The 27462-nt window shown below is 45.7% G+C and overlaps 1 protein-coding gene across 4 annotated transcripts; it reads right to left on the reverse strand.

The window, feature by feature from the left end:
• Positions 1-818: 818 nt before the first annotated feature.
• On the reverse strand, positions 819-25835 carry bicra (BRD4 interacting chromatin remodeling complex associated protein). Of its 4 annotated transcripts, none has more exons than XM_083773647.1 (14): positions 25798-25835; positions 22160-22205; positions 21982-22027; positions 18860-20935; positions 18101-18340; positions 14238-14951; positions 12400-12706; positions 12206-12303; positions 9461-9577; positions 8811-8854; positions 8044-8192; positions 5910-6004; positions 4820-4925; positions 819-4126 (listed from the first exon to the last, which is right to left on the reverse strand). In XM_083773647.1, the coding sequence occupies exons 2-14, from the start codon at positions 22198-22200 to the stop codon at positions 2217-2219; spliced, it is 5943 nt and encodes a 1980-aa protein (XP_083629773.1). In that variant the 5' UTR covers positions 22201-22205; positions 25798-25835; the 3' UTR covers positions 819-2216. The 4 variants fall into 4 exon arrangements, with proteins under 4 accessions (XP_083629773.1, XP_083629774.1, XP_083629772.1 ...); XM_083773648.1 differs by having other exon boundaries at positions 4820-4922; positions 12206-12296; positions 12390-12706; XM_083773646.1 differs by having other exon boundaries at positions 12206-12296; positions 12390-12706.
• Positions 25836-27462: the final 1627 nt, after the last annotated feature.

A 27462-nucleotide genomic window follows, 5' to 3' on the forward strand; every position in this document is an offset into this window, starting at 1 on the left:
GGCCAAAAATGGCATATTTTCAAACAAAATATGATCTAATATAATGGGCAGATTCCAGGATGAACCACAGCCTTTCCTCTCGCGCCACCCTTTGGTCAATTTCTAGCCAGGCTTTTAGCCAATTTACAATTAGGTGTAAAGAGCAGCACAGACGGGCTTAACCCATTTAGGCCTGAACGGAAAAAAAGAGAAAAAAAAGATATTTTCATGATATTTCAAAAATAGCAGACCTACAAGCTCGTAGCGCCTCACTCGGTGGCGCGCTGAGCTTGTAGATCTGCTATTTTTCAATAGCTAAATTATAACAAGTTTAAAACTCCAAAATGGGTTAAAAAGTGCCAAAAGCAGACTGTCACTTTTGATTATCATGGCTAAAGGGTACAAGGATTCTCTATGTGCCCAAGAATTGATCTTAGTTAAAAGGTCGGAAAGCCCTCAAAAATACATAGATCATGTGAAACGGACATTTGAAACCCATGATAAAAGTCACACTTGGGGGGCGGGGGGGGTATTTACCAGTATTAGCAATATAGGGTTGATTACAGTGTTGACTTCGTCGACTAAAACTAAAGGTTGAAAAATACTTACGTATATAGGTATTAAGTATATAGGTCAACCTTTCCTTCTCCTCTCCCATTCTCATATAGCTTCTTGTCCTCCGTCACCATTACTCATCCTCTGGTATGTAACAGCCATGACAGGAAAAAAATTAAACCCACCGCGGCATGCCACAGACAACATGAAACACTGAGGGAAGACCCATGGTGCACTTTTTTTTTTTTTTTCATAAAAGAAGCAAGGTTTAATTTACAGTTTTTTTTACTAAATGTACATTTCTTTTTAAAAAGTGTCATTATACACAATAAATACAATACAAAATTAATCTGTAATACTATACTTCAAATTCTCTTACGGTCTTTTTTTTTTTTTGTACATTATTATTGTCCATCATCGTCATCGTCATCATCATCATCATCCCTCCACATATGATGCTCTTGCTGTGTTTTGTTTGAATTGTCCCGTCAGGCGTAGGAGCGAGAGGGGGGGGGGGGGGGGTTGAGGGGGGGAGACAGTGACAGAAAACAAATTGAGGAAATTAAAAAGAGTGAGAATGAAAAGGGTGGGAAAACATAGACATTTAACAGACAAGGCCTGCCCCCTGCTGACTGAAACCAAGAAGTCCAGTGCAGACTTTATTTTTTCCCGAGGCCAAAAAAAGGTTAGGTAAATGGATTTAGGTTTGTGTGTGTGTGTGTGTGTGTGTGTGTGTGTGGGGGGGGATTTAAAACATTGACCTGGGGGGAGGATAGAGAAAAAAATATATAATTTGACGTTTCAAAATAATTTCCATCGTTACATTTTTTCATTTACACCGTTGGTGTTAGAGTAACATTACAGCTCCAGCGATCAGCCACACCATAAACCCCCCCCCCCCAAAAGAAAAGCCCAGTTTTGATACTCAAAAAATAATAATAAATGAATGCAACATGTAACGTGACATGTTGACATGAAAACTCATTTGTCACTCTTGGGGCAGTCGAGTGATACGAGACATCATTATTAGCTCTGGAAACCTTGTGAAAAGGGGGGGGGGGTGTGGGGGGACCTCTTGCCCTGTTCTTCAATGCTGCCAGGGGGGGGGGGGGGGGGGCGTCTGATGTGGAGCGACTGGCATTCAAGACCACCATAAAGGAATGTACAAATACAGGGGCGTAAAAAAATAGTAACAATATGAAACAAAAGAGTGGAAAAATGAAAAAGAAATATGTTGTGGCGAGATGTCAAGCTCAAGACCAAAAAAAATCATCTCGTTTACCGCGACCACGGCAGACGAGAGAGAAACACCGTTAACTCAACCACGGCGGTTTTACTGTCCCGCAGATGCAAAGAGGCCGCCATGGCGACCCTCCTCCCTGTCCCTTCATCAAACCCACCTGGGAGGCAGCGTGCAATTTGAGCTGTAAAGAAATGACAAGGAAATGCCTGGACAATTCAATATGGACAAACAAAAAAGCCAACACAGCTTGGCAGAGTAGTACAGTGATACTGTTTTCACAGTGTCCCCTCCCTGTTGCCCCTACACACACGCACGCACGCACGCATGCACGCACGCACGCACGCACGCACGCACACACACACACACAACCCTCTACGTCTTGTCTCTCAGTCCCCTTTTAGCAAGTCAGTCCATTCCTGGGGGGGCTGAGGCGGGGCTGTTATCTACCATGAGTCTGTGGCACCAGGCTGCCGTTATGTCCGCGACCGCCCACCTGAGGGAGGGAGGAGGACGAGGAGGAGGAGGAGGAGGGGGGCGGGAGGATGGCGGGTCTGTGGGACGAGGCGTTGGCCGAGGAGCCTCCTCCGGGAGGGGGGGGTCGTTGTTGTTGGCTTTGGTGCTGCTGGTGGGGCAGCCTGCCGCCGGCGCCCCCCTTGAGGTGGCGCCCCGAGGGCCCCTGCTGCAGGTTGAGGATGCTGTCGATGGCGCACTGCAGGTGCTCGTTCAGGGAGTCGTCGGGCGGGCTGCCGCTGGAGAAGCTGGCGTTGTCCATGTCGGGCGAGTCCGACTTGCAGCGCTTGGCGGGCAGCGAGGAGGAGGAGGAGGGGTCCCGCGAGGTGGTGCGTTGGGACGACGGCTGCTCCGGGGAGGGGGAGGAGGGAGGCCCCGGCGCGTGCTGGTCCATTCTGAACGTCCCGCCAGCCCTCTGCCGGTGTTTCGCGCCCGCTCGCTTATATCGACTGATATCCGTCTCTTTGTCCGCGTGGTGCGTCGTCTCCTTCTTCCCCTTGTCCTCCGTCTCGTCTCCGTCGGCGAGCGTCGGGAGGTGGTGGTGCGTCGACTTGAGGCCGCGGCCGCCGAACACGTCGTCCACCTTGTCCACGGCATTATTACCCAGCCTGCCGAGGCCGCCGCCGTCCAGGCCGGGCTCCGCCTCCCCCCTGCTCCTCTTCTCCACCTTCACGCTGGCTATCACCGTCCGCTCCGAGGGGGGCGAGGAGGAGGCCTCGCGCTTGTTGGGGGGAGAGGGCGTGGGCCGGGGGTAAGGGAGGCTCTCATCCCCCCCGCCGCCCGGCACGCCGGGCCGGACGCGGGGGCTGACGTTGGCCCGGTACGTCTTGCGGAGGGGGAGGCGACACGTGGTCTGGGAGGGCGTGGTGGAGGTGGAGGTGGAGGAGGCGGGGTTGTGCTTGTTGACGCCGCCGGGGTCGTGGTGCTCCAGCGTGCCGTTCATTTGAGTGGAGGAGGAAGACGAGGACGACGACGTGGAGGTGGTGGTGGTGGTGGTGTGGGACGAAGAGGACGACGAGGCTGCGCTGTGGTCAGCGACGCCTCTCTGCGGAGGAGGAGGAGGAGGAGGAGGAGGGGGGGGGTCGGACTGAGTGGTTGCTGTGCTGGCGGCTGACGACGGGAGACTCGCCGGAGACTGAGTTCTGATAACGGACGCCGCCGTGGGAGGCGGCGGCAGCAGCCGCGGCCTCGGGGGCGGCGGCACGTGGCTCTGGGGCGGTGGGGGGGGCTGGGGGGCGTTGTGGTGTTGTTGCTGAGGCGTGTGCGGCGTGTGGACCGGGTCCAGGGCAGTGTTGTGGACCACCTTTCCGAAGCCCGTCTGGTCCTGTTTGATCTTCAGCTTGATGCCGATGCGCCGCCGGGCCTCGTAGGTCTTCATGGGCGGCTTGCTGGTCCGCTGGGGGAGGGGCGCGTCGTCGTCGACGTCCACCGACCGCGAGGGAAAGGACGACGAGGAGGACGAGGAGAAGGCCGCCGAAGCCGGAGGGGCGCGGCCAAAGGAGGAGGACGAGGCGGCGTGGCTGGCAGCGGCGGCGGGTTGGGCCAACGGCCGGCTACTCGGACAGCTACTCGACCAGGACACGGACGCCGATCCACCGCCGGCCCGGTTTATGACCAGCTTGGTGGGGGGGAAGGCCGACGGCGGTGCGGGTGCCGCCGCTGCGGCGGGGGTCGGAGCGACGCTCGGGACGGGGACGGGGGCGGCCGCGGGCGGCGCCGCGTCAGGGGCCGACGCGACCCTGACGCTCGCCAAGCTGGGTTCGGCGAGGGAAGGCGGTTGCTGAGACGAGGCTGAGGCTGCGCTGTCCAACATCGACCGTGCGTTCGCCACGTATTCGTCTGCAAACCAGAGAGGGAGGGACTGTGTGTTAGTCATTGTCGGTACTAGTGGATATCTGTATCGGCCAATTATTTTCATACTGCCTGTTACTGTACTCTCTGATCAGTATTTCCTGATAAACGGGATATCGCCTTTTACAGTCTCACACCCATAGTCGGGTGCACCTTTAACCATGATTTGATTGGTTTACGCCACAGACAGAAAGTGTGACCCTTAAGTCTCGCCCCGGACCTCCGGTCCTCTAGAGCAGCGGTTCTCAACCCGTGGGTCGCGACCATTAGGAGGGTCGCCAAATTATTTTGAGGGGTGCCCAAATTATTTTTTGCAAATGAATGGCTGGAAAACGGAAATTAAATTACATAGCACACACAGTATATGCATAAACTTTCCTTAATGATTAAATCTGGTTTCAGTATTCATTTATGATATATTTTCTCTAATATTAAAGGTATTATTTTTCAGTCAGTTTGTATTGGGGGTGTGGAGGGGGGGGGGGGTCGGGCGGGGGTCGCGAGACATGGCCAAAGCATATCCGGGGGTCCCCAGCCAAAAACGTTGAGACAAAAATCCCAGTTTCATTTATCCAAACTCCCATTGACTTAATTTCTGTAACTCATAGCGAGTTTGTCCAATAAATCCTGTCAAAGTTGCAGTATATATATATATATCTGTGCATGTCCTTGTCTGCTCACCTGGTCTCTCCTTGGCCAGTATCCTATCCTGGCCCAGAGCGATCTTCTCTTCCTGAATGAACATGCGGTCGATCATCACCATCTCTGCCGAAGGGCCCAGTCTCTGCTCGGGTTCAAACATCACAAACCGTTAGTGCTGGCCCGTATGACGCATGAGTCATTAAACCATTACGACCTGAGGTCGATTCTACAAATGCCTTCTAAATCCTGACAGTTTCTATGTCAGTCGTTCTGAATCATTTTCATGTCAAGGACCCCCAAAAATATATGCAATTGCCCCCAGAAGCAAAGATTTGAGTTAAAAAACGTTAACGTGAAAGAATATATTCAAACATTTGGGCCACATTTTCATGATTTTTCAAAAATGGCAGACCTACAAGCTATTGAAAAATAGCAGATCTACAAGCTCATAGCGCGCCACCGAGTGGCGCGCTATGAGCTTGTAGATCTGCTATTTTTCAATAGCTAAAGCATTACATAATGCTAACACCAAAAGGGGTTCCCGCCCCAGAATGGGTTAAACTACAACACAGGTATTCACTTTGTTTATGGATGTTCTAAATAATAATAACTGTAAAAAAAAATATCAGAATATGCTTCTTGGCTTATTGGTTAATTGATTAACACAATTTCAAATAGGCATTTTCAGACTGTGAGGTGAACTGGTTCAGAGAGAGCAAGAGAAAATGAAAAAAGGCGAAAAGTGCAGCTCGATTTGAGACCTTTGAGAAAAGGACTTTGTGAATGAACAGCAGCACAAAAAAAAGAAATATTATGCTTAAATCACTTAAAATATAAATCACCCAATGCGTCCAAGCAATCCATTATGCACAGATGGCCCTAATGGTCATTATTTGGAATCAACATATAATCGATATATATCGTATTGAGGTTTTGAATCCCGGACCACCTTTGCTGAAGTCATTGTCAAATATATAAGACTGTATTTGTAATTATATATATATATATATATAAAATATATAAGATGTTCTTCCATGCAACTTTGTATATTGCACAGCACGACGACCTTACAGTGTGAAATCCAATGGGGAAAGTAAAATGCAAAAAGGTATTTGTGTCATAAATTTACCTTGGATTCTGAAAAGAGCAGGTGGCGATATTTATCCAGCATGGCCTGCGTCCTCTTCAACAGCTGACAGGAGACGCTCTCAAACTCACTGTCCACTGGAACAAAATGGGGACAAGAGAAATATGAATGAACACAGGTCTCCACCACAGGAGACACTCTCAAACTCACTGTCCACTGGAAATATGAATGAACACGGGTCTCCTTCACTGTTCAAAGTTGCAATTCTCGCTCGTCACCAGAGTAGGGAGACCACCTCCAAGATGTTATATTTTTAACATATTCTACCATACACATTGGTTACAATAGAGGGTATGCGCGTGACATCATCATCATCAAACCCGGAAGTTATGCGGGAACTACTGAGTAGCAAAACAAATTACTTTCTGGCCTTGACGGCCCATAGATCCAAACAAAAAAGTCCTATTTGATTGCATTAAACGATGTTAAACGACGTTAAACTCACTTTGCCACTCAATTTGCCATTCACTTTATGCATGCGCATTACCCTCTATACAATGTACGGCAAGACAAAAAGCATTCATTAATAGAGAATGCATTGGGCGTTTAAGTTAAATAACTCAAACTATAAAACATTTCAAAATAAAACGTTCCAGCATGTTTCTCCACAGTAAGCTGAATAATATAAAGTGTGAATGGAGTTTCTAGGTGAAAGTGATTTTTTGACGTGCCAATGTCTGCCATTGAGCCCCATGTTAAAAGTCTCAAATTTGAAAGCACTATATTTCTAAAACTATGAAACATTTCAAAGATTCCTTTTCAGGCAAACATGTCCACCGTAAGATGAACCTAAGTAGGCTAGAATGGGGTTGGTAGGTTTAAGTATGTAGGACTAGTAGCATGCCAAAGTTTGTGCTATTGCCATAGAGGATCTGGATTGCAGCTTTAACCTATTTAGGCCTGACGTCGAAATTTAAAAAAAATCTTCTAAATTCTGACAGTTTTCTGACATGTTTCGGCATTATGTTTCTGCATGTTTCTGCCACTCGGTGGCGCGCTATGAGCTTGTAGGTCTGCTATTTTTCAATAGCTAAATTATAACATAATGTTAAAAAAAAACCAAAAGGGTTGCGGCTTCGTAGTCACAGGACGACTGCAGCTCACAGTCAAAACATAATAAAAAAAATCACACCAGTGTGAACCGAGTGGTGCAACTCCCGTCTATTGGTTCTCTGTATCATTCCAATTTGTATCGTCCAATTTCTTCTCTGTATCGTTCCAATTTCTTCTCTGTATCGTTCCAATTGCTTCTCTGTATCGTTCCAATTTCTTCTCTGTACTCTGGTGCCCCCTACTGGTATAAATAAGTAACATACCCGTGCTCACTTATACAAACAGGTACAGGTACATGGACGTTGCTGGATGTAGGAGTGGTTGCACCACTCAATAACTGTTAATGAGCAGAGCATTCACACACATCGTGCCCCGTTTCTGGAATGCTCTCCCTCAAGCTGATAGAGATGCCAACTCTCTGGATGAAACCCCCCCCCCCATCTTTTCACCCTGCAATACAGTTCCACCCCTAGCCCATTCGGGGCGGGAACCCCTTTTGGTGTTTTAACAAAGCCTTATGTTATACTTTAGCTATTGAAAAATAGCAGATCTACAAGCTCATAGCGCGCCACCGAGTTGTTAGATCATTAAAGATGTTAGATCATCAAAAGATTAGCTAATCAGATATCTTTATGTTTTGGATATCACTGGGTCTTTCTTTAGCCCATTTAGGCCTGATAAAAATAAAAAGTCTTCTAAATCAGTTTTCTGAAATACCCGTTTATATATCAGTGGTGTAATTGGCCACCGACCCCCCATCTGAAAATATGTTGTTCCAGGGACCACCCATAATAAGCAAAGATTTGAGTAAAAAAATGTTGGCCCTGAAAGAATATATATTCAAAGATTTGCGCCACATTTTCACGATTCTTTAAAAAATAGCGGACCTACAAGCTCATAGCGTGGCACTCGGTGCCGCGTTAGCGAGCTTGTAGATCTGCTATTTTTCAATAGCTAAAGTACAACATAATGCTTTAAAAAGCACCAAAAGGGGTTCCCTTCCCAAAATGGGTTAGGTTTTGTTGTGTTATCCGCACTGAATGGCATGTATTGAGTTCTTTACCTCTTTGATAGTCTTGAGGGGAGTTGGCAGTGCCCTGGTACAGGTGGTAAGGCAGCAGTCTGTGCAGTGTGTCCTCGAAAGAGTGGAACGGAGCGATGTAGTTTGGGTGAAGTACCGAGCCCTGTTGTTTCCTCAGCTGTTCCAGCATCCTGAACGCACGTCCAACAATGGAGAGATTAAAAATAGGGGTTGCATTTTGCATCCCAGAAACACAGTTTATAGTTAAAAGGGACGCAATAAAACAACGACCTCTGCATCCATGGGATGCACTACTGTACTGTTTTATTTATTTATTTATTATAGTTTATTTATTTTGCTAGCTTAGTTATAATGATCATTTCTTCTTCTGTTTTCCACATGAATAGAACCACATTGTAACCATATAAAATGAAATGGGAGTTAAATGCTGCAATTTGTAAAAAAATAAAAATAAAGGCAAAATATGACTCCTAACGTCGTTGAAGTGGGACACATAAAATGTCCCTGGGACTCATCTAAAAGACCATCCCTGCATCCCTGCATTTACATCACTGCAATGTGTGTTTTTCTTGTTCTTTTTTTAAGAGTAGGAGACTGTTAATGGATAATGGCATGAACCACTTCATTTATTATATAATATTTATATCGAAACCTTAGCTGGACTGTTTTTCAGTTAAAATGTTCCATTGCCACCGCTGCTCTATGATGTCTAAGTAGTAGTATTGCTGTAGTATGTAGTATTGCTCTGCTGTACATGGTTTCATTAAAATGACCAACTTTATACACACCTTGCCTCCTTACTGGGCTCCGCACTGAAAGGCATCGTCAATGTCTGTGATGTGAGGAGCCACAAAGATATCATGGTTCAGTCCAGCGTTCACATTATAGAAAAAAAGAGTGTGACATTTATGTTTTCAAAACATGCACGGACGGACCAAGGTTATAATAGTTAACTACAACTAACTAAAAAGAAAAAAAAAAAAAAAAGTTAACTGAAACTGTATTGTGTGTCCTCAAAACTAACTGAAATTATGGACAAAATACCCCTAGTTTTAGTTTTTATCAATATTTATATGCCTTTCGGATATTTATAATATAATCCTTTTAAATTAATTTCCTCATTTCTCCAACAAGTTTTACAGCAGTTTTCAATACCGTACGTCAGCATGTAGCCACGCTAATCCTAACACACAAATAAACCAAAGTACGAAAAAAACTAAAACTAAACTAAAACTAAACTAAAACTAAACTAAAATTAAGAATTTCACCAAAATAAAAACTAAATAAAACTAGCAAACCCGCTCTAAAAACTAAAACTAACTGAATTAGAAAAAAAAAAAGTCAAAACGAACTAAACTATAATGAAAAAAAACTAAACTATTATAACCTTGGTGCAGAGAAACAAGGGTGCACGGGGGGGGGGGGGGAATACCCATACCTGTGTTTGTAGTAGTACTGGGGCAGGGGGGGGCTGCGGAGCGGCCATCTGTGTACAGCCCATCACCTGGATCTGCACCCCTCCGACTGAGCTGATCACCCCTGGCTTTGGCTGGCCCTGTTGGGGGACAGACAGACGTGGTGCGATAGAGACTTGAATCCAGACTGACCTGAGATCATATTCTAAAAAATGTCTATTACATCCTGACAGTTTCATTATTAACCCATTCTGACCCGAGATCAGATTCTAAAAGTGTCTTCGATTTTTCAAGCTCGTAGCGCGCCACTTGGTGGCGCGCTATGAGCTTGTAGATCTGCTATTTTTCAATAGCTAAAGCATAACCTAATGCTAACACCAAAAGGGGTTCCTGCCCAGAATGGGTTAATCCAGACTGCATTCTTGTGTCATTTTACTTGACGTCTATCTGGTTTTGGCAATAAAGCGTCGCAGTCCCGCTCCCCTACCAGGGCCCAGGAAATGATTCTCCGTTCATTTTCCTCATAGACGTTTTTAAAAGTATTTATTTAAAGACGTTTATGCCGCGGACAAACAAAGCCAACTCTTGTCGTGACAAATCATGACAAACAAACACAATTTTTTGGGCCGAACAAATAATTAGAAAGAAGAAAAAACACTTTTTTTGTTGTTTTTCCTCTATGTAATTATTTGTTTGGTCCAAAATATTGTGTTGTTGTCATGAGTTGTCACGACTTGAGTTGGCTTTGTCCGCGGTGTAACCGTCTTTAAATAAATACCTTTTGAAAAGTCTATGGGGAAAAATGCATTAGGAATCATTTCCTGGGCCTGGCTTCGTCATGAAAGGGGGCGGGACTGCAACGCTCTATAGACAACACGCAACTTAACAATTGATGAGAGCAAACTACAGGATTAACACGTCACGTCTCTCAGGCCAATAGATAATACGATGCACTAAAGTCAAACACTGACTACATATGCTGGGGGAGTGTTCGCATGGCAGGACTTGAGGGCGTGAGGAAAAATAAGAATGTAAGAAAATATTTGACTAGTTAGCTATGTATCTGTGACTTCAAATTTAGAGTTGTGCATTTGCTGATATTATCTATGGCAGCAAGGTATTAAGGTTACCAACTTTATTGCAATATGGGATTGATGAAGGAAGGAGGATGTTATTTAAAATATACATAGCTGTATGTCGTGTTTTAAAGAGCAAAGAGCCAAGATCACTCGTCTTTTCTTGAAATCATAACTCGCTCATTTTTTGCTCATTTAAAAAGAAAAAATATATATACTATGTAAACTACGAAATTCAGGCTTACATTTGGTATATGAATCGTTTGTGTAGGCCTTCTCTACGAAACGGAATCAATTGAAAAGGAAATGTCGGGAAATCGCTTTATAGACAGCGTTTGTGGTGTTCTTTTTTTCCCTCCATCCAGCAAAGAGCCAAGATCAATCGTCTTTTCTTTAAATCATAACTCGCTAATTTTTTTAGCCTTTTAAAAAAAGGATATATACTATGTAAACTACGAAATCCAGGCTTTCATTTGGTATATAGATAGTTTGTGTAGGTCTTCTCTACGAAACGGTATCAATTGAAAAGGAAATGTCGGGAAATCGCTTTATAGACAGCGTTTGTGTAAAACGGCCATTAGCGCTGTTAATTCAACATCCGGTGAGGGGAGGATACGGATCGTGTATGGAAATCAGCGCATACAGTGGGTGGGCTTTAGACCGGATGTAAGCCTTGCACACTAAATGGAAACCAGGCATTATGACTTGCTGTTTGCTGTATCAGTTTTTTTAAATAGCAAATCTACAAGCGCACAACGCATCATAGCCTGATGCGTCGGTTTTATTTATTTAAAATACTGGGTCAATTGTCTGACTTTGATTGCTTAAAGTAGACCTGCATAAAATGCTGTACTGCAGCTATTAACAACCAGGTAGTGTATAAGTTAAATTGAATTGTTGTACTTTCAAAAGGGTTTATTGGGGCACCTAAGGTGTAAGATCTCATTCTTCTGCCCTTTGTTTCAGTGCACACATGTAAAAGCATTGGTCTAAAACTACATAGCCTATATCCATTGAAAACTCAGTTAGCCTACTAGTTACTTTTTAGATTGTATTATTACAAAACATACACTAAACAACTTCAGTCCTATATTTCTTTACTTTAACTCAAGTAAAACAACATGTACTTTCCCACACCTAAGTGTCCACTCAACTGTCATTGACAGCTAACCTAGTGGGGGAGTGGTTAGTGGGTGGGGGAGTGATTATGCAAGACATTAGGGGTGTGGACAAATATATATTGTCACACCCATTCTAGAGGTGCTAAATTTTCAGGAATCTTTGCAGAGCAAATTCTCTACTTTGGGGTATCTGTTTCAACAAGTTTTAGATGGTCATATCTCCTTCGATTATTGTCCAATTTCATTGAATGATACATCATACAAAAGCTTACATTCTGTACTTTAATAATGAGTTGAGGCACTTTCTGCTGGAGTCTGTCACATATGTTGCGAACAGCTTTTAACCCATTTTGGGTGGGAACCCCTTTTGGTGTTCTAACTGTTATACTTTAGCTATTGAAATTTTTTGAAAATTTGTGAAAATGCGGCACAAATCTTTGAACATATATTCTTTCAGAAGACTTTTTTTGTATTTCGACGTCAGGCCATTTGAATAAGTGACAAGGCCCAAAGCAGGGACAAAATGTTGAAAGTAAGTTAACATCATATCGTGTGACATAACATAACCCACCTGTACAGGCTGTGTAAGGCTAGCGGGGATGACAGCCTGGTTCACCATCGTTCCAATGGGTCCTTGGACACCAGAGAACAACTGGAGGTCACTCGACGCTATATAGGACAAGAAGGAGAGGCACATCGTTGCAGGGTAATTAATACGCGTGAGGAAATCAATCGGTACTTATGGAGTAATAGACTACAAGTTACCTGTCACGGGAGTCTTGACCAGCACCGAGGTCTGCTGCTGCTGATGCAACACCGGCGGAAGAAGTTGAGTGGGCGCACCACCTGCGCCGGCCGACTGTAATAATATCACTTTGTCGACGGGTACGTCTTGCTGGGAACCTAAGTGACTCGTGGACAGAGGCGGCTGAGCCAGAGCCTGAGGCGTCGTGAGGGAGTGAGGTTGCTGCGACTGAGGCTGAGGTTGGGGCTGTGGCTGCTGTGCAAGAGGTTGAGGCTGGACTTGTTGCTGGACTTGTTGCTTGACCTGCATGAGAATGCCTTGCTGGACCTGCGAGAGAAACCCATGATGGAAGGAGTTGTTCAAGCTGTTTTGACAGGTAAATCCACAGGGTAGAAAAGTAGAATATATAAGTTATTGGCACACCGTCGGTACACATCTAATCACAGGTTTTGAAATATAGCGTACATAAACAGGTCATTTTCCCACTAATGCAGTTATTCTTTTTAGATTGATACTGTTGCTGCTACCCACTCGGTATCAATTTGACCAGCATGAAACCTGAATTTAGAACAGTGACCAGCGTTATACCGCGCTCTGAATCTGGTCCGCTGATCGTCTCCCTCCGTGTTTGTTATGCATTGGGCAGCATAGATTAGCAGCGTGTCTGGGCGTCGTGACATAAAATACTGCCGTAACGCTCGTTTAGGGACACGCCGATATAAACAATAGCGCTTCATATTAACTGGTTCAGTCCACCCGGCGTTCCCACCACGTCATAAAGCAATCCAATCGACGGGTTGCAATGACGTGTGTACACGTCCTAGCGATGTAACGATTCACTCAACTCACGATACGATTCGTATCACGATATGAGGTTCACGATACGATTTATCACGATATATATATTTTTTTTATATATTTTAAAGAAGAATTACCGTTTTTTTATTTTATATAATTTATCTTCCCCCTGAGATTTTTTATTTAAATACATTGCAAAAGAAGTAGCATTACTTTTGACAGTGCAGAAACATAATTGCCTTCCTTGATGAGCATCAACGACCATCATCACCTGGGCACAGTCACAGACACACACAGCTCCCCTCTACAGTGCTCTACTACTGAAAGTGACTATCATTTCTCTAGAAAAGCACTTGAATATGATGGAATATGACTAAAGCTCACATTTCACATCACAGTAGCCCCCCTAAAAAAAACCAAAAAGGGTTTTTTATCGATTTTCTTATTTCAATGAATCGATTCATATCGTCGGGATTAATATCGATATATATCGATATACGATATATCGTTACATGCCTATATCAAACGGGAGAAGAATATTCTGCATTTTTTCCTTTTTTAATGTTTTTGAGTTGGGACTCCAAGGCCACCGTACCGCTCGTCGTTCATGTGTGGTCCGGAACGACTGGAACAATTTTGTTTACGATGAGGGGGGGGGGGGGGGGGGGGTCGGCGGCCAAATACATATATTTTTGGGGGGGTCCTTGACATGAAACCGTTTGAGAACCACGGACATAGAAACATGGGCAATTAGAAGGCATTTGTAGAATCGTCCTCGGGGTCTAAATGGGTTAATAAATGTCTGAAATCTTAACCCATTTTGGACGGGAACCCCTTTTGGTGTTTTAGCATTACGTTATGCTTTAGCTATTGTAAAATAGCAGATCTACAAGCTAATAGCGAGCTTATAGGTCTGCTATTTTTGAAAGAAATCGAAGAACCACTGACACAGAAACATAGCTTTTTCAGAAAACCGTCAGGATGTAGAAGACATTTTTTAAGAATCTGATCTCAGGTCAAAATGGGTTTTAAAATGAACACACGCGTGTCACATAAATACCTGGTGTAACTTGTCCAGCAGCTGTTTCTGCTGAGGCGAGGGCTGGGCGATGGTGGACAGCGTCTGGATCTGAGCCCCGACCAGCTGTAGGTGGTGCTGCTGCTCCGCCGTCATGCCCTGCAGGGTGAGCTGGCCTTGTTGTTTCACCAGCGCGCCGACGACGGTGGGGGCGCTGGGGGCGCCGACGAGCGTGGCGAACTGGTGCTGCTGCTGCGTGGGCAGCGGCACCACCGGGGGAGGCTTAGGGGAGCGCGAGGAGGCGGGAGGGAGGACGTCTTGTTGCTGAAAAGGCGAGAGCTGAGGGGGCGGCCGTACCTGGGATAAGAGCTGGACTTGAACGTTCGCCGGCTGGGACTGTTGTAGTGTCTGCGTCTGCTGGGGCTGCTGGGGTAGGGGGGCCGGCTGCTGCTGCTGGGGGGACCCGGGTTGGATTTGGTTTTGGTGCACGATGAAGAAGGGGGGGGGTTGCGACGACGAGGGCGTGCAAGAGCGCGAGGGGGTTTGAGACTGTTGTTGCGGCTGGGGCTGCGAGGGGGGCCGAGACTGTTGTTGTTGTTGGTGGTGGTGGTGGTGTTGGGGGGACTGGATCTGCTGGCTCAGGATCAGCTGTGGAGACTGCGAGGGCTGCGGACTGTCCGCCAGCGGAGGTGCGGCGAGGGCCGGCGACGGGGACATGCTCTGGATCTTCAGCTGTTGGTGTGCGCCCGAGGGAAGCTGAAGGAATGAAGCCACAGGCATCGTGACAGTTAAAACCATGAGGACATTTCACGTTAAAGGGATAGTTCAGATCTTTTGAACTTAAGTTGTATGAAATACTTGCCATTAATATAGTGTTTGCAACTGTATTAATTGATTGCCAGAGTCCCGTGGTGGGAGTTCTGCTCTGGTTTTGGTGAAATATCAAGTAGTTCCGGTCATTTTGTGGGGGGCACTGGGGCCACACAGTAAAGGTAAATTAATCCACAAAACTAACGTTATTTGTATTGTTGACCCATTTCTAAAATATTAGTGCAACTTTCGTTATTTTTTTACCCCTCTATCACACAGAACCATGTTTCTTTGTGTCCATATCACTACGCCCAAGAAATAGTTCTATGTGATGGAGGGGTCAAAGTTGAACGAAAGTCGCACTAATATTTTAGAAATAGGTCAACAATACAAAGTATGTTCGTTTTGTGGATTCATTTACTTTTACTGCGTGGCCCCAGTGCCCCCCACAAAATGACCAGAACTACTTAATATTCACTAAAACCAGAGCAGAACTCCCACCACGGGACTCGGGCAATCAATTAATACAGTTGCAACCACTATATTAATATATTAACATAGTAATATTAACAAGTATTTCATACAACTTAAGTTAAAAAAATCTGAACTATCCCTTTAAGAGGAAACAAAGTCGGTGAGACACGACAGAAACATCAGAGCAAAGATATCGAAAACAAGTCACACGATAGTCCTGCATGCACACATAAGAGAAAGAACTACATGGACACTCAAAAGTGATTGACAACAACAAAAACTGCACAGATGTCACAAAACAATACAGAAGCAAAGAACTGAACCTTAATACAAAATAGCAGCTGCTAATATAAAATGTGTCCGAGAACAGAAAGCCAAATGATTTTGACCAACGCGTGAAGACAATTATCATTATTATCTTTTCTCTCATTTTAAAACTGAATAATCATCATTTGTTGAGCCCCAAAAGGAAACAGCTGGACACAAGCAAGAGGTCAAGGTCTGCACAGGTCTGTGATGGTAAAGTTTAGGGTGATCTGAAGATTTCAGGGTGGGGGGGGGGGGGGGGGGGGGGGGGGGGGGAAGCGTGTGATTTGGTTTTGCTGAGGTTGTGTTACACTGATCACGGGTAGTTACGGAGTGGGGGCTGTGGGGGGTAAGGGAACTGAAAGCAAAGTGTATAGCCAAGGAGTCTGTCTAAAAACAAGCGTGGATTAGTTCCCAATGGATCAGCCACTGGTGCCTGATGCAGTTAATGACAATGAGTCAACTGGACATGATCACACAGCAAGGTGGTCAACAGATGATTGAGATGTACTATATTGGATGGATCTTTTACAACATAAGCATGTTTCGGTAAATATTTCTCACGAAACACAGCTTTGAATGAAACGTTATGCGAAAAAACCAAAATTTGTGAAAAGAACTCAAGTTGAACTTGGGGTTAGAAGAACATAGTGGAGACAAAGTTTCATGAATGAATGCCATGAGTTGCATATACCGTAGGTAGACGTTCAAAATATGACATTAGACAACATTTAATGCACAAAGAAGGAAATAAATGAGCATGCTTACACAAATAGACACACAAAAAAAGGTACAAAACAAGGGAATTTATGAGCTTAGATGGATACACCCTTTTTGCAAAAAGAGAAGATTTAGAACACTTCCCTGGGGGTCTTACTCTTTATGTGTGTAATTATTTCATGGATACTGGGCTCACTTCCTTTTTGGACAACAATTCCCATAATCTTTTGGTGCACTGCTCCTCCTTGTGGATAGGGAGAGGGCTGTCTTACTGATACAACATGTAGTCCAAGGAAGCTTAGAGAAGGAAAGGAAATGGTCACGTGACTGGTTGCGCCATGACACTTTCACGGACACTTTCATGGGAGCCAAAACTCGCACCGGAAGTTCAATGAACACATGGCAGTGAATGGAGCCGGCTGGACCAGCTCATAACAAACATTATTTCTGAACAATTTAGACCTTAGTCATATAAATCGGTTCAGGAATATAAAAGAAGACATTTCACAGGTTGTTTTCTAATCACTTGCTTTTCGATGTGCACGTTTCTGGCTTGGAGGTATCGCAAGATTTGGCTGCCAGATAGGAATTAGGAAACGGTGGGAAGTCTCGCGATACTTGGTAATTATGTTCAAAAAGGTACTTTGTGCTCTTTAGATACGATACCTCTATGAAATTACAGTGTACACATCGAAAAGCAACACAGGAGACAATAATATGTGACATGTCTTCTGTTCATTTCCAGAAGCGATTACTTTACAAAAGGTCTCAGTCATTCAGAAATACTCAAATAGTGTTTGTAGGGGCGGCGGTGGCTCAGGGGTAGAGTGGCTGGATGGTAACAGCAAGGTTGCCAGTTCGAACCCAAGCTCCCCCAGAGTTAGTGTCGAAGTGTCCTTGAGCAAGACACGGATCCCCCCCTAATTGCTCCTGATGTGCTGGTTGGTGCCTTGCATGGTTTCCGCCGCCATCGGTGTATGAATGTGCGTGTGAAAGGGTGAATGTAATGCACAATCTATGTAAAGGGCCTTGGACAAAGGCGCTATATATATATATGCACGATTTACCATTTTGTTCATGAGCTGGTCACTGAGCTCTCATTGACTCCAGTGCATTCTGCCGAACTTCCGGGTGTAGTTTGGCTCCCATGAAAGAATCCACGAAAAGTGTCATGGCGCAGCCCAGTCACGTGACGTGACCATGTCCTTTCCTTCTCTAAGCTTCCCTTGATGTAGTCCAGGAAGGAAGTGAGCCCAGTGTCCATGACATCAGAGACACTGGGCTCACTGCTAAAATCTAAAATATCTAAAATTACACACAAAGACCCCCAGGAAAGTGTTCTAAATCTTCTAAAAACGTCATAAAATATAATATGTTTTTCTTTTTTGCAAAAAAAGGATGAAGTTTCCCTTTAAGGATTAACACAAGTCGTAAGGCAACGTGGAGAGAGTGAATGCAAAGCAACACAGTCGAAGGGAGAAGGAAAAAAGAGGAGATCTCTGGAATGAACGATGATCCTATAACGCAGTGGCGGGCGGAGGCAGTGGCAGCAACAAGTGGGCGGGGCTTAGCGTAAAGGGGGCTTTTTTTTCTACCTGCTTTACCACAGCTGCCACGTGGTGGGAGGAGGGGCCAGGAGGGGGGTTGAGGAGGAGGAGGGTGGGGCTCTGCTGACCCACCCGAGTGTCAGCTAATTGGCTGTCATGGTGGACCAGTGAGGGAGGCGGCGCCGTTGGACCAGTGGCAGTGCTGTTGCCGCTGACGATAACAGACGCCGGTACACCCACCACAGAGGGGGGGGCGGAGCCATTCTCTGTTTGTTGGTGCTGCGGCTCCTGACATAAGAGTACATTAACCAACCAATCAGGAAGTCAGGACGAGGGACGGAGGGGGACGGAGGGGGGGGGTGGGGGGTTGGGTTCGGGGAGGGAAGGGAAGGGTGGGAGGGGGGGGGAGTACAATCGTAAACCAGAGAGGTCAGACCAAACATCACTCCGTGCAGTTTCTTTTTCCATTTTTTAACCCATTTCTTTGGGGCGGGAACCCCTTTTGGTGTTAGCATTATGATATGCTTTAGCTATTGAAAAATAGCAGATCTACAAGCTCATAGCGCGCCACCGAGTGGCGTGCTACGAGCTTGTAGGTCTGCTATTTTTGAAAAAAATCGAAGAACCACTGACATAGAAACATAGATTTTTTCAGAAAGCCGTCAGGATGTAGCAAGACATATTTTTTTTAATCTGATCTCAGGTCAAAATGGGTTAAACATATTGTTTTTTTATTAGTGAATGTTAAAACTGTAAAACAAAACAACCCAACAACAACAACATGCCAGGAAGCACAGACTTACATACCTGTTGCAGGAACATCTGCAGAGACTCCTGGCTCAGTATCATGCTGGAGCCGGCCTGGTTGGTGAACAGCACCCGGCCCGGGCTGTGCTGGGCCAGGCCCATGGCCGTCGCCACGGTGGACGAGGGGGCGTTGGACACGGACATGGTCATGGACGGAGAGGAGGCGGGGAGGGGGCGGCCCCCCGCCACCGCCGCCGTGGACACGGAGGTAGCGCCGCACGGCTGCATCGTGAGGATGGACGCCTGCTGCGGCAAGTGCTGCTGGTCAGTCGTGCTGCCCAACACCGTGACGCCGTTGTTGTCGCCCTGGGCCATGGCCGCCGCTCCCGTGCTGCTGCTGCTGGGAATGCCGCCGCCGGCCTGGGGCTGGTGGAGCGCCGCCGGCTGCAGGCTGACCGCCTGAGGGCTCAGGCCCTCGACCTGACCCAGCATGGTCAGGGAGTTCTGGAGGGTGGGCATGCCCTGGATGACGGTCTGGGCGTTGACCGGGTGGCTCTGGGTGGGGTTCGGACCCTGGGCCAGCGTGACGGGCATCTGAAAGAGGGTGTGCGGACCCATCTGGCCCGACTGCAGCTGAATGTGTCCGGAGAGGATCTGGCCCCCGGCGTGACCTTGCGAGGCCAGCACCTGACCCAGGTTGATGTTCTGCCCGCCGGGACCCAGGTTGATTATCTGCCCGCCGGGACCCTGGCTTATTATGTGACCCCCAGGGTGCTGCGTCAAGATCTGCCCGCCCGCCTGCAACTGAGACTGCAAGAGAAACTGGTGGTTCTGGCCCTGTAGGGAGGGAATGATGGAAAAGGCCTGCTGGTTGCCCGACTGGTTCAACAAATGCACACTGAGGGGCTTGCCCGAAGGCTGCCCTCCTTGCTGTTTGAACAGAGCCTGTTGGAACTGCTGGGCCTGTTGCGATCCGGCCTGCGTGCTCAGGACCACATTGGAGCCGTGCTTGCCCCCCGTGAGGAAGGCTACGTTCTGAGCAGCGGAGACGGGGATCTGCTGCAACCCCAGGGCCTTGTTGGTGTCCTTCTGCACGGGCTGGGGCCCCGGCTGAGGCTGCTGCTGCTGCTGCTTGAACAGCTTTGACTGGATGGCTCCGCCCTGAGGGGGTTTGGGCTGGATGGGGGTGGGCGTGCGCTGGATGATCACATTCTGCATGATTTGGCCTTGTGTCTGGGGTCCGATGCCGGCGCTTATAGGGGTGCCGCCAAAGCCCACAATCCCAGTGGCGGTCGTCATAGTGCCACCTACGCTACTGCTGTTTGCGCTGCTCACGCAAACGGCCGGCCCGTTTAAAGCTGGAGATCCCAGGGTGGCTTTGCCCCCTTGGATCAGAAGTCCTCCTCCGGAGCTAAGAACCGAACCTCCGAGCCCGGCCTGTGTCCCTGCGCCCGATACCTCGGGCCCAGGCTGGTGCAGCTGATAGCCCCCCATGGCTTTGGTCAGGATCGGCTGCCCGGACTGGTTGATAGTCATGACTGTGTTCTGGCCCACAACCTGAATCTGCCCGATACCCAAATGCCCAGACTGACTCCCGTTAGGAAGAGCCTGGAGACTTGAAATGGGTTGAAGAGTTACATTTCCCAGGCCAACGGGCTGCATAAATGGCGAAACACTAATGGCCTTGTTCATGACCTGAGGCTGAAGCTGCAGGCCCTGGTGAGCCAACACCGACCCCAGCATGTCGGCCGTCGTGGCATTGGGCGGAGCGGCGGCTCCTCCTCCTCCTCCTCCTCCGACGCCTATTCCAACAGCGGCGCCGGCGTCGGGCAGCGTCTGGACCACCTGCGTGAGGCCTATGAAGGAGCCCAGGTCCAGCTCGGCCTCGGCCTCCTGCAGGCTCTGCTCTGTGATGTTGGCCTCGGCCAGGCTCTGCTGCAGGATGTCGCACGGCTCGTGGTTGGCCCCGATGATGCCGTTGCTCCCCACCTCGCCGCCGCCACCGCCGCCGCCAGGGGACCCTCCCAGGATGTCATCGTCCTCCAGAAAGTCCAGGTCCACGCTGACTCTGGGCAGGCCCACCGAGGGCTCGCTGGCCAACAGCTGCACTGGCGGCTGTGCCTCCGGAACATGTCCCTGGAAAAACGCAACAACGGACAACGGAGGAGGAGAAAAGTGAAACCATGCAGCCGCGGGGTCAACAGCAACTTTGATATGGAATGAAGAGAAACGTGAAGCTGGCCTGAATGTCAAGAGAGGTCAACACAGCAAGTCACCCCCCCCCCCCCCCCCCCCAAAAAAAGAAAAAAAAAACACACTTTGGAGGGAGAGGAAATCACACCATGGCCAATCAATGCTCAAGAGTAGATGCTTGTTAGTGGAAAGGGAGGGGGTTGGGAGGTGCATGCTACATACATGGATGGAAAAACAAAACAGGAGGAAAAGGGATTTTGGGGGATGTTACTCACCCCAGCGGTAGAGAAGAACGAGCTGGAGGGGTCACCCGAACCATCCAAAAGGTCGTCAGTGTCCAACTACAGACACACCCACCCAGGATAGGACAGACAGAAACCAAAAGGTACCCAAGACAGCAAAGGGGGGGGGGGGGCACCAGGACAAGAGAAACATACAGGCCGTCAAACAAAGGAGGGTAAAAACCAAGAAGGAATCAGGACACGAACAAGAAAACGTAAAAGTAAGAAAGGAACGGGGGGAGAAATACGGGGCAGAGAAAGCAAAAAAGAACAGGAGTATAACAACAGAGACGGAGGGAAGCGTTAGTGTTAGCATTTCTTCATTTGGTTGAATTAGGCTTAATAAAGAGGGGATAGGGCAAGGCTCAAGTTGAAAATCATAAGAGTGCACTCCAAAAGCAAAGACACAAACCACAGTCAGAGAGAGTCCATGGAACAGTAAGACAAAAATAAAATCAGCAGGGAGGAAGCTCGCAGGAGAGGGGGGTGTGTGGAAGGGGGGGGGGGGGGGGGGGGGTATCAAAGGCTAATCTGTGAGCGATAGGAATGTGTCATGTTGTCGACCCCGGCAGAGCAAAAACATTAAATAAATAAAATAGAAAAATACATGGGACACAAAGCCTCCTTCATCGTATTGCATTCACAGGTTGTAAATATAAATCTCTAAATGGATGCCACATTGTCCAATATGAGATCTCGTACACTCACATGGGTCTCAGATCCATGAAGAAAGTCATTGAGAGCTTCTGGGTCACTGTAAAGACAAAATAAAATGTACCATGATTCAGTAGGGCGCCATAAATTATCCCAAATGGGAGGGCAAGTTAAAGAATCAAAGAATAATGTGACCGGGCCGTTACTAGTGTTGGTTTTGACAATGACATACCAAATTACATCTAGCAGGCACCTGCCGTCCTCATCATCCATGACAACTGCAAAAGACAAGCACAGAAAAAACTAAGATGCTGCAAACGTCTTATTCAAGAATTAACCAAAACTCTGAATAGCACAAAACCCCTAAATCTGAATAATATCTTGACTTTAAAGTAGTTGAATGTTCTACCTGCCTAGTAAGTGGGCAGTCTGGGCACCATGTATATGTACATCGAGCTTTAGAATTATGTTTGATTAAATTATTGATGTCTTAATCTCGACCATCACGGTCTAAGCTTCAAACTTACTTTGGATGTTAAATTACACTGATAGCTTTCAGCTATCTCAGAGGAATGGATGAAAACGACTTTTTGCACAAACATCGGCTGTTTCCAAGAAAGTTCAGGTAGAACAAATTCAACAAAAGCACTTTGACAGGCTATATTCAGTGTTAACACAACTGTTAGATACTTTGATGCATGTACATGCAGTATACTGTATGTATAATACATACGGATCCATGGGTAAACCAACTTCACACAGGCAGTGATCTGCCATTTTCAGCATGCAACCAAGTGTAAAATGACTTATACTGGATCTATTGTTCACTTCCTAACATTTTAGTCTAGTTTTTATTTGTTGACGAAATTGTCAGTGTATTTAGTCTTAGTTTTAGTCATCATAGCTTAGTGTTAATAGTTTTACTGCCGGGAAAATCAGTGAAAAAAAGGTACCGGTAGTCGACGAACATTTTTCGTCTTAGTTTTAGTCGACGAAATCAACACTGCCGTGGACCTTTCTGGGGGTCCCATGGACACACTACTGTAGACACACTACTGTACTAATTTAGTAATTTAATTTACTTTGCACTGTTGTTTGCATAACTCTTTGCAATTGTCAGATTTATTGTTGTGTTTACCTCTTTCAGAATTCAGATACATTTTCTACATGAATGTAACCATACTATAACCATTTTAGATGAAATGCTGCAATTTATAAAAATGACAAAATATGACTTCTAATGTCGTTGAAGTGGGACCATGGGACCCATCTAAAAGACCACCCCTGGGTCCCCGCGACCCATTACATTGAAAACCTATTTACATCACTGCACAGGGATCCACATTTTGTATTGCCAATGCCTTGAAGTCAAGTTGCAGAATATCACAACATTCCTCAATTGAACTTGTTTGTTCCTGATCCTGCCATTTGGGGTCATGAGTAGTTGGTTGTCATGGGGACTGCAATCAATAATCACCAAACTCTTTATTACTAGACTTATTTTCAAACGCTTTTCCAACCCCATCAGTATGCCTCAGTGGACTGGGCTCTGAATTACTCGGAACCAACATGGAGTACATAGTTGGCCAAAATAATGCAAATTCAACATGGACATGAATTGAATTAACCCAAAGTCATGTCATTCTCCCACAGTTTTAAGGTAATAACATTAATCATTGGCGCTTTTTTAAATCCATTACATTCAACAAAAGGACCAAAGAAGGATTGCTGATCCTGATTTCTGATTACTTCAGAAAATGTTCACTTTTTTTTTTTACAATCATTTTAGCCTTTGTGTCATTTTAGTGTAGAAGAAAAACCTGAAACTATCCAAATATTTATCAAGATGACTTTGACCACTGCCAGTGTCAATAACTGTTAGAATAGAAACAAAAATACAAAGAACCGGGATCATCACTTAATGTACTGGTTCTCAATGTGAGGTCCAGGGACTCCCAGGGGATTTTTAGGGGGTCCCCAGATAAATGAGTGACAGTTAGGAAACAAATGGAACCTCTTCTGTAACTCAGAGTGTACAAATTACACCTCCCGGGAAAGGTGACAAGAATAGATTAAAAAAAAACAACATGGAAAACAGGTAATGTGCCAAATATTCCTAGTAATAATAATATTAGTGAATATATACTTGCACTCTTAGAGTTAATGTGTATCAAACTGGGGGTTCTAGAAATTAAAAAAGGGGCTGTAACTGTAAGTGATATTATTTTGTTAAAATAAGTTTAATAGCGCTATATTCCTGTAGTCATACTATATACAGTAGAGTGTGTACACTGTTTGTTCAGTAACCAGCTCTTTAGTAAAATAAATGTTGTTGTTCAGGTCAGAATAACAATTTAATCTAATCAAGATAATTCTTAAAGGATAAACAAGTGAAATTGGAGGTAAAAAAAGGGGGGGGAGAAACCAATCAGGTTTCATAGGGTATAGTGCCAGGCACTATTGGTGCTTCTAGGATCAGCGATACACACTGAGGAAACAAGGAGAATCAGGAGCACAGCACATACAAAATCAAGAGAGAAAAATGACAACTTCTCTTCATCGGGGAAAAGTACGAGTAATTTGGGAGAGATGAAAGGGGGGAAACGAGCAGACAAAATGGAATTGAAACACTAAAATTGAAGCCTATAAATGGGTTCCCTCCCGACGGGATGAAAATTGGTGACCCACTTGAAAATGTATTAAAGAGCTGGACAGACTTTGAGACCACTTGTACTTAACAAACTTACAGCACCTTTTTTTAGGCTGCAAATCACTGTTTTAATGCAACAGGCCACATTTGACTGTTGTGAGATCAAGTGGCAGCAGCTTGCTGGGCATCAACAAGGTGGCAATTTGGCAAACAAACTGGTTTTTAACGGAAACCAAAAAATGAACAAAGACAAACTATCAAATCAAATAGAAAAACAAATAAACAAAAATCTCAAAGAAACCGCGCGTTTCACTCGGCCCGAGGTTTTTGCCCTATTGCTATTTTATACTCCTGATCCTGGTAGTACGGCGGTGTCGCTCGCCGACAAGAACCGATGTTCAAGCAATACAACGCAATAACGCACATCATCGTCGCGATCAAATCAGTTCTTGTCGGCAAGCGCCACCGGACTCAGCAGCAGTAGTAACGCAGGATATGAATGGAATACATTGCAAACTGCTAACAGGCTAAAGCTAGCCAATGTTTTCAAATAGCTGCGTGTATATTCGGTCAAATCGCGAGGAGGGGGGAAATAAAGCCACATTACGTAACCAGATACCCAACACAGAGGCCTTTACGATTAATAACGTGCATGATTTCCTCTCCCCGTTTTAGTTACATTTGCTCCCATCTTGGGTTATTATGATTATGTCGTTAGCTTTAGCTCCTTAGCTTGGCTAACTTGGCAAAGCTAGCTAAGCTAAAGCTATCAACAATATTTCAGACGGAACCAGACAACAAGACAGTGAGAGTGCCGACAGTTGACATTCAACAACAACAACCGTACGGGACGCTAACAACACCGTTCAGGCCGGACAGGGACGCCTTTTAAACGTGTTCACGCAAAGCAGCGTCTCCACACAGCCATGTCTGTGTGCGTCTCCTTGCAGGAATTCGAGTCTGTGTTGGGATACTGGCTCTGCTGTGGAGCGGTAGATAGGTTGGTTGGCTGGCTGGTTGGTGCTGGTGGTAGTAGTGTTAAGGGTAATGCTTGGGAATTAACGGCCGTTTTAACTCAACGGTCGCCGCTGCGCGAGCCACCACCGTTTCCCCACCAAGCGGAGGTTCGCGAGCGCCTTGCAACGCGGTAAACATGCTGCAGCTTTAACGGCGGTTATTCACATTTAAATGGAGAAATAGCTACATTATAACAAACTCACCCGAGACGATAGAGGTGCAGGCAAGCGCGGGGTCTCCGGAACAGCCTCGCAGGGGCTGTGCTGTGCCAGGACCCCAACCAACTACACAGGCTCGAGGAAACAGAAGGCCGTTGCCTTTGCCTGACCAAAAGAAACAAAAAACATCAACAAACAACCTTGTCCAAAGCTGCACTTTGGTTGAAGACGTGTGTTGACCACCCAGAAATGCATTTAATTTAATTTGTTAACATTAATAAACAGTCAAACACCCAGCACGTAGACTTGCTGAGTGTTGTGAAAATAAATGCATGCATTTTCTGCACGTTTTCCTATGTCACAAGAAAAACATTTTTTTTTATTTTTATGGACAAAGTTACACACTGCTGAGTGTTGTGAAAATAAATGCATGCCTTTTCTGCACGTTTTCATAAATGTCACAAGTTTCCTAAATGTCACAAGTAAAACAATTTGGTTGTTTTTCTTTTATGGACAAAGTTACAAACTGCTATGCTGTTGACCCTTCTTGTTCCACTTATTGATGCTACACTGCAATTATTATTAATAATGTATGACCAGGACATGCATTCAATCCATTTCTGTTCTACGCCAAATTTAATTGTAGATATTAATTCTATTGAAGTCACGACCTCCATGATTCTGAGTGACCAGGGGTGGATTACCGAACCGGGCCGGCCTACTGGGGCTCGGCCCAGTCATATAACTCTATGGGTCCAGGGGGCCAAGAGCTCGTCCCCAAAATAGGTTCTCAGCCTTTTCTCATCTCATGGGTTGGGGCCCCCTAAGCAAGAGCGTTTGTATGAATTGCGGTCACTACATTTTATTTATATTTATTGTCAAATGGCTTTTTTACCTGCATCTGCGGATGTGCGAATATTTCCAACAGTCCCACTGAGAACTGAAGGAATAAACATTAACTTTGAAGATGTCACAAGAAACAAACTAACCATTAAGCCTGATTTATACCTCGTTATAAAACAGCGTCACAAGTTGATTGATTGGTTTATTGACTGTTTGATTGAAAATTGTATTAACAGTTTGTAGAGTATTAAAGCACAGTTCGAGGAAAGGACAGGACCTGTCAGTCAATATACCTTCTAGCAGACAAGGTAAGGTCTGAGAGGATTGAAATAGGCCTACCCAGAAAAGGCACCACCCACAATGGCTTGTTTACATTTGGGGTCCTCCATGCTTTCCTGTTATTTGACACATTGCAATTTGAAAATAGCTGTTCAACACATTGCATGCATGACACATTGGGAGCTTGTAGAATAGATCAACTAATGTGAGAATGTCTGTGCGTCACCATTGTACAATATGGAGCATAAATTACGCAATAGTTAAAAGTAACTTGTGCAGTTTATTCTGTTGACAGTGACATTATGCTATTATGCTGGCTGCAAGTCAGTATAATATACCGACTTGCAGCCAGCAAGCTAATATTATCAGTCAGAGGGGCCACACCATAGGCCACACAAACCCATTTCCAGGGCCCCAAATCAGCCTATGATTCTGACAGGCATTCACCATTTGGCACACTAATATGCATTTTGACAGGGGTAACTATATTTTTAAATAATTGTATGAGATTGTATGCTTATCAAACTGTAAAACATTGTATACATAGGCTATATACTATTATTTTATGTTTTACCAAACTGTAAAACA

The sequence above is a fragment of the Protomyctophum parallelum genome (genome assembly GCF_964188405.1).
Source record: "Protomyctophum parallelum genome assembly, chromosome: 9".
Taxonomy (NCBI): Eukaryota; Metazoa; Chordata; class Actinopteri; order Myctophiformes; family Myctophidae; genus Protomyctophum; species Protomyctophum parallelum.

Coding starts and splice junctions, on each gene's coding strand:
- bicra (XM_083773646.1), bottom strand. CDS start 22,200: ATGGATGATGAGGACGGCAGGTGCCTGCTAGATGTAATTTG. Junction 22,028..22,159: donor TGCCTGCTAGATGTAATTTG/GTATGTCATTGT, acceptor TTGTCTTTACAG/TGACCCAGAAGCTCTCAATG. Junction 20,936..21,981: donor TTCATGGATCTGAGACCCAT/GTGAGTGTACGA, acceptor GCGTTTTTCCAG/GGACATGTTCCGGAGGCACA.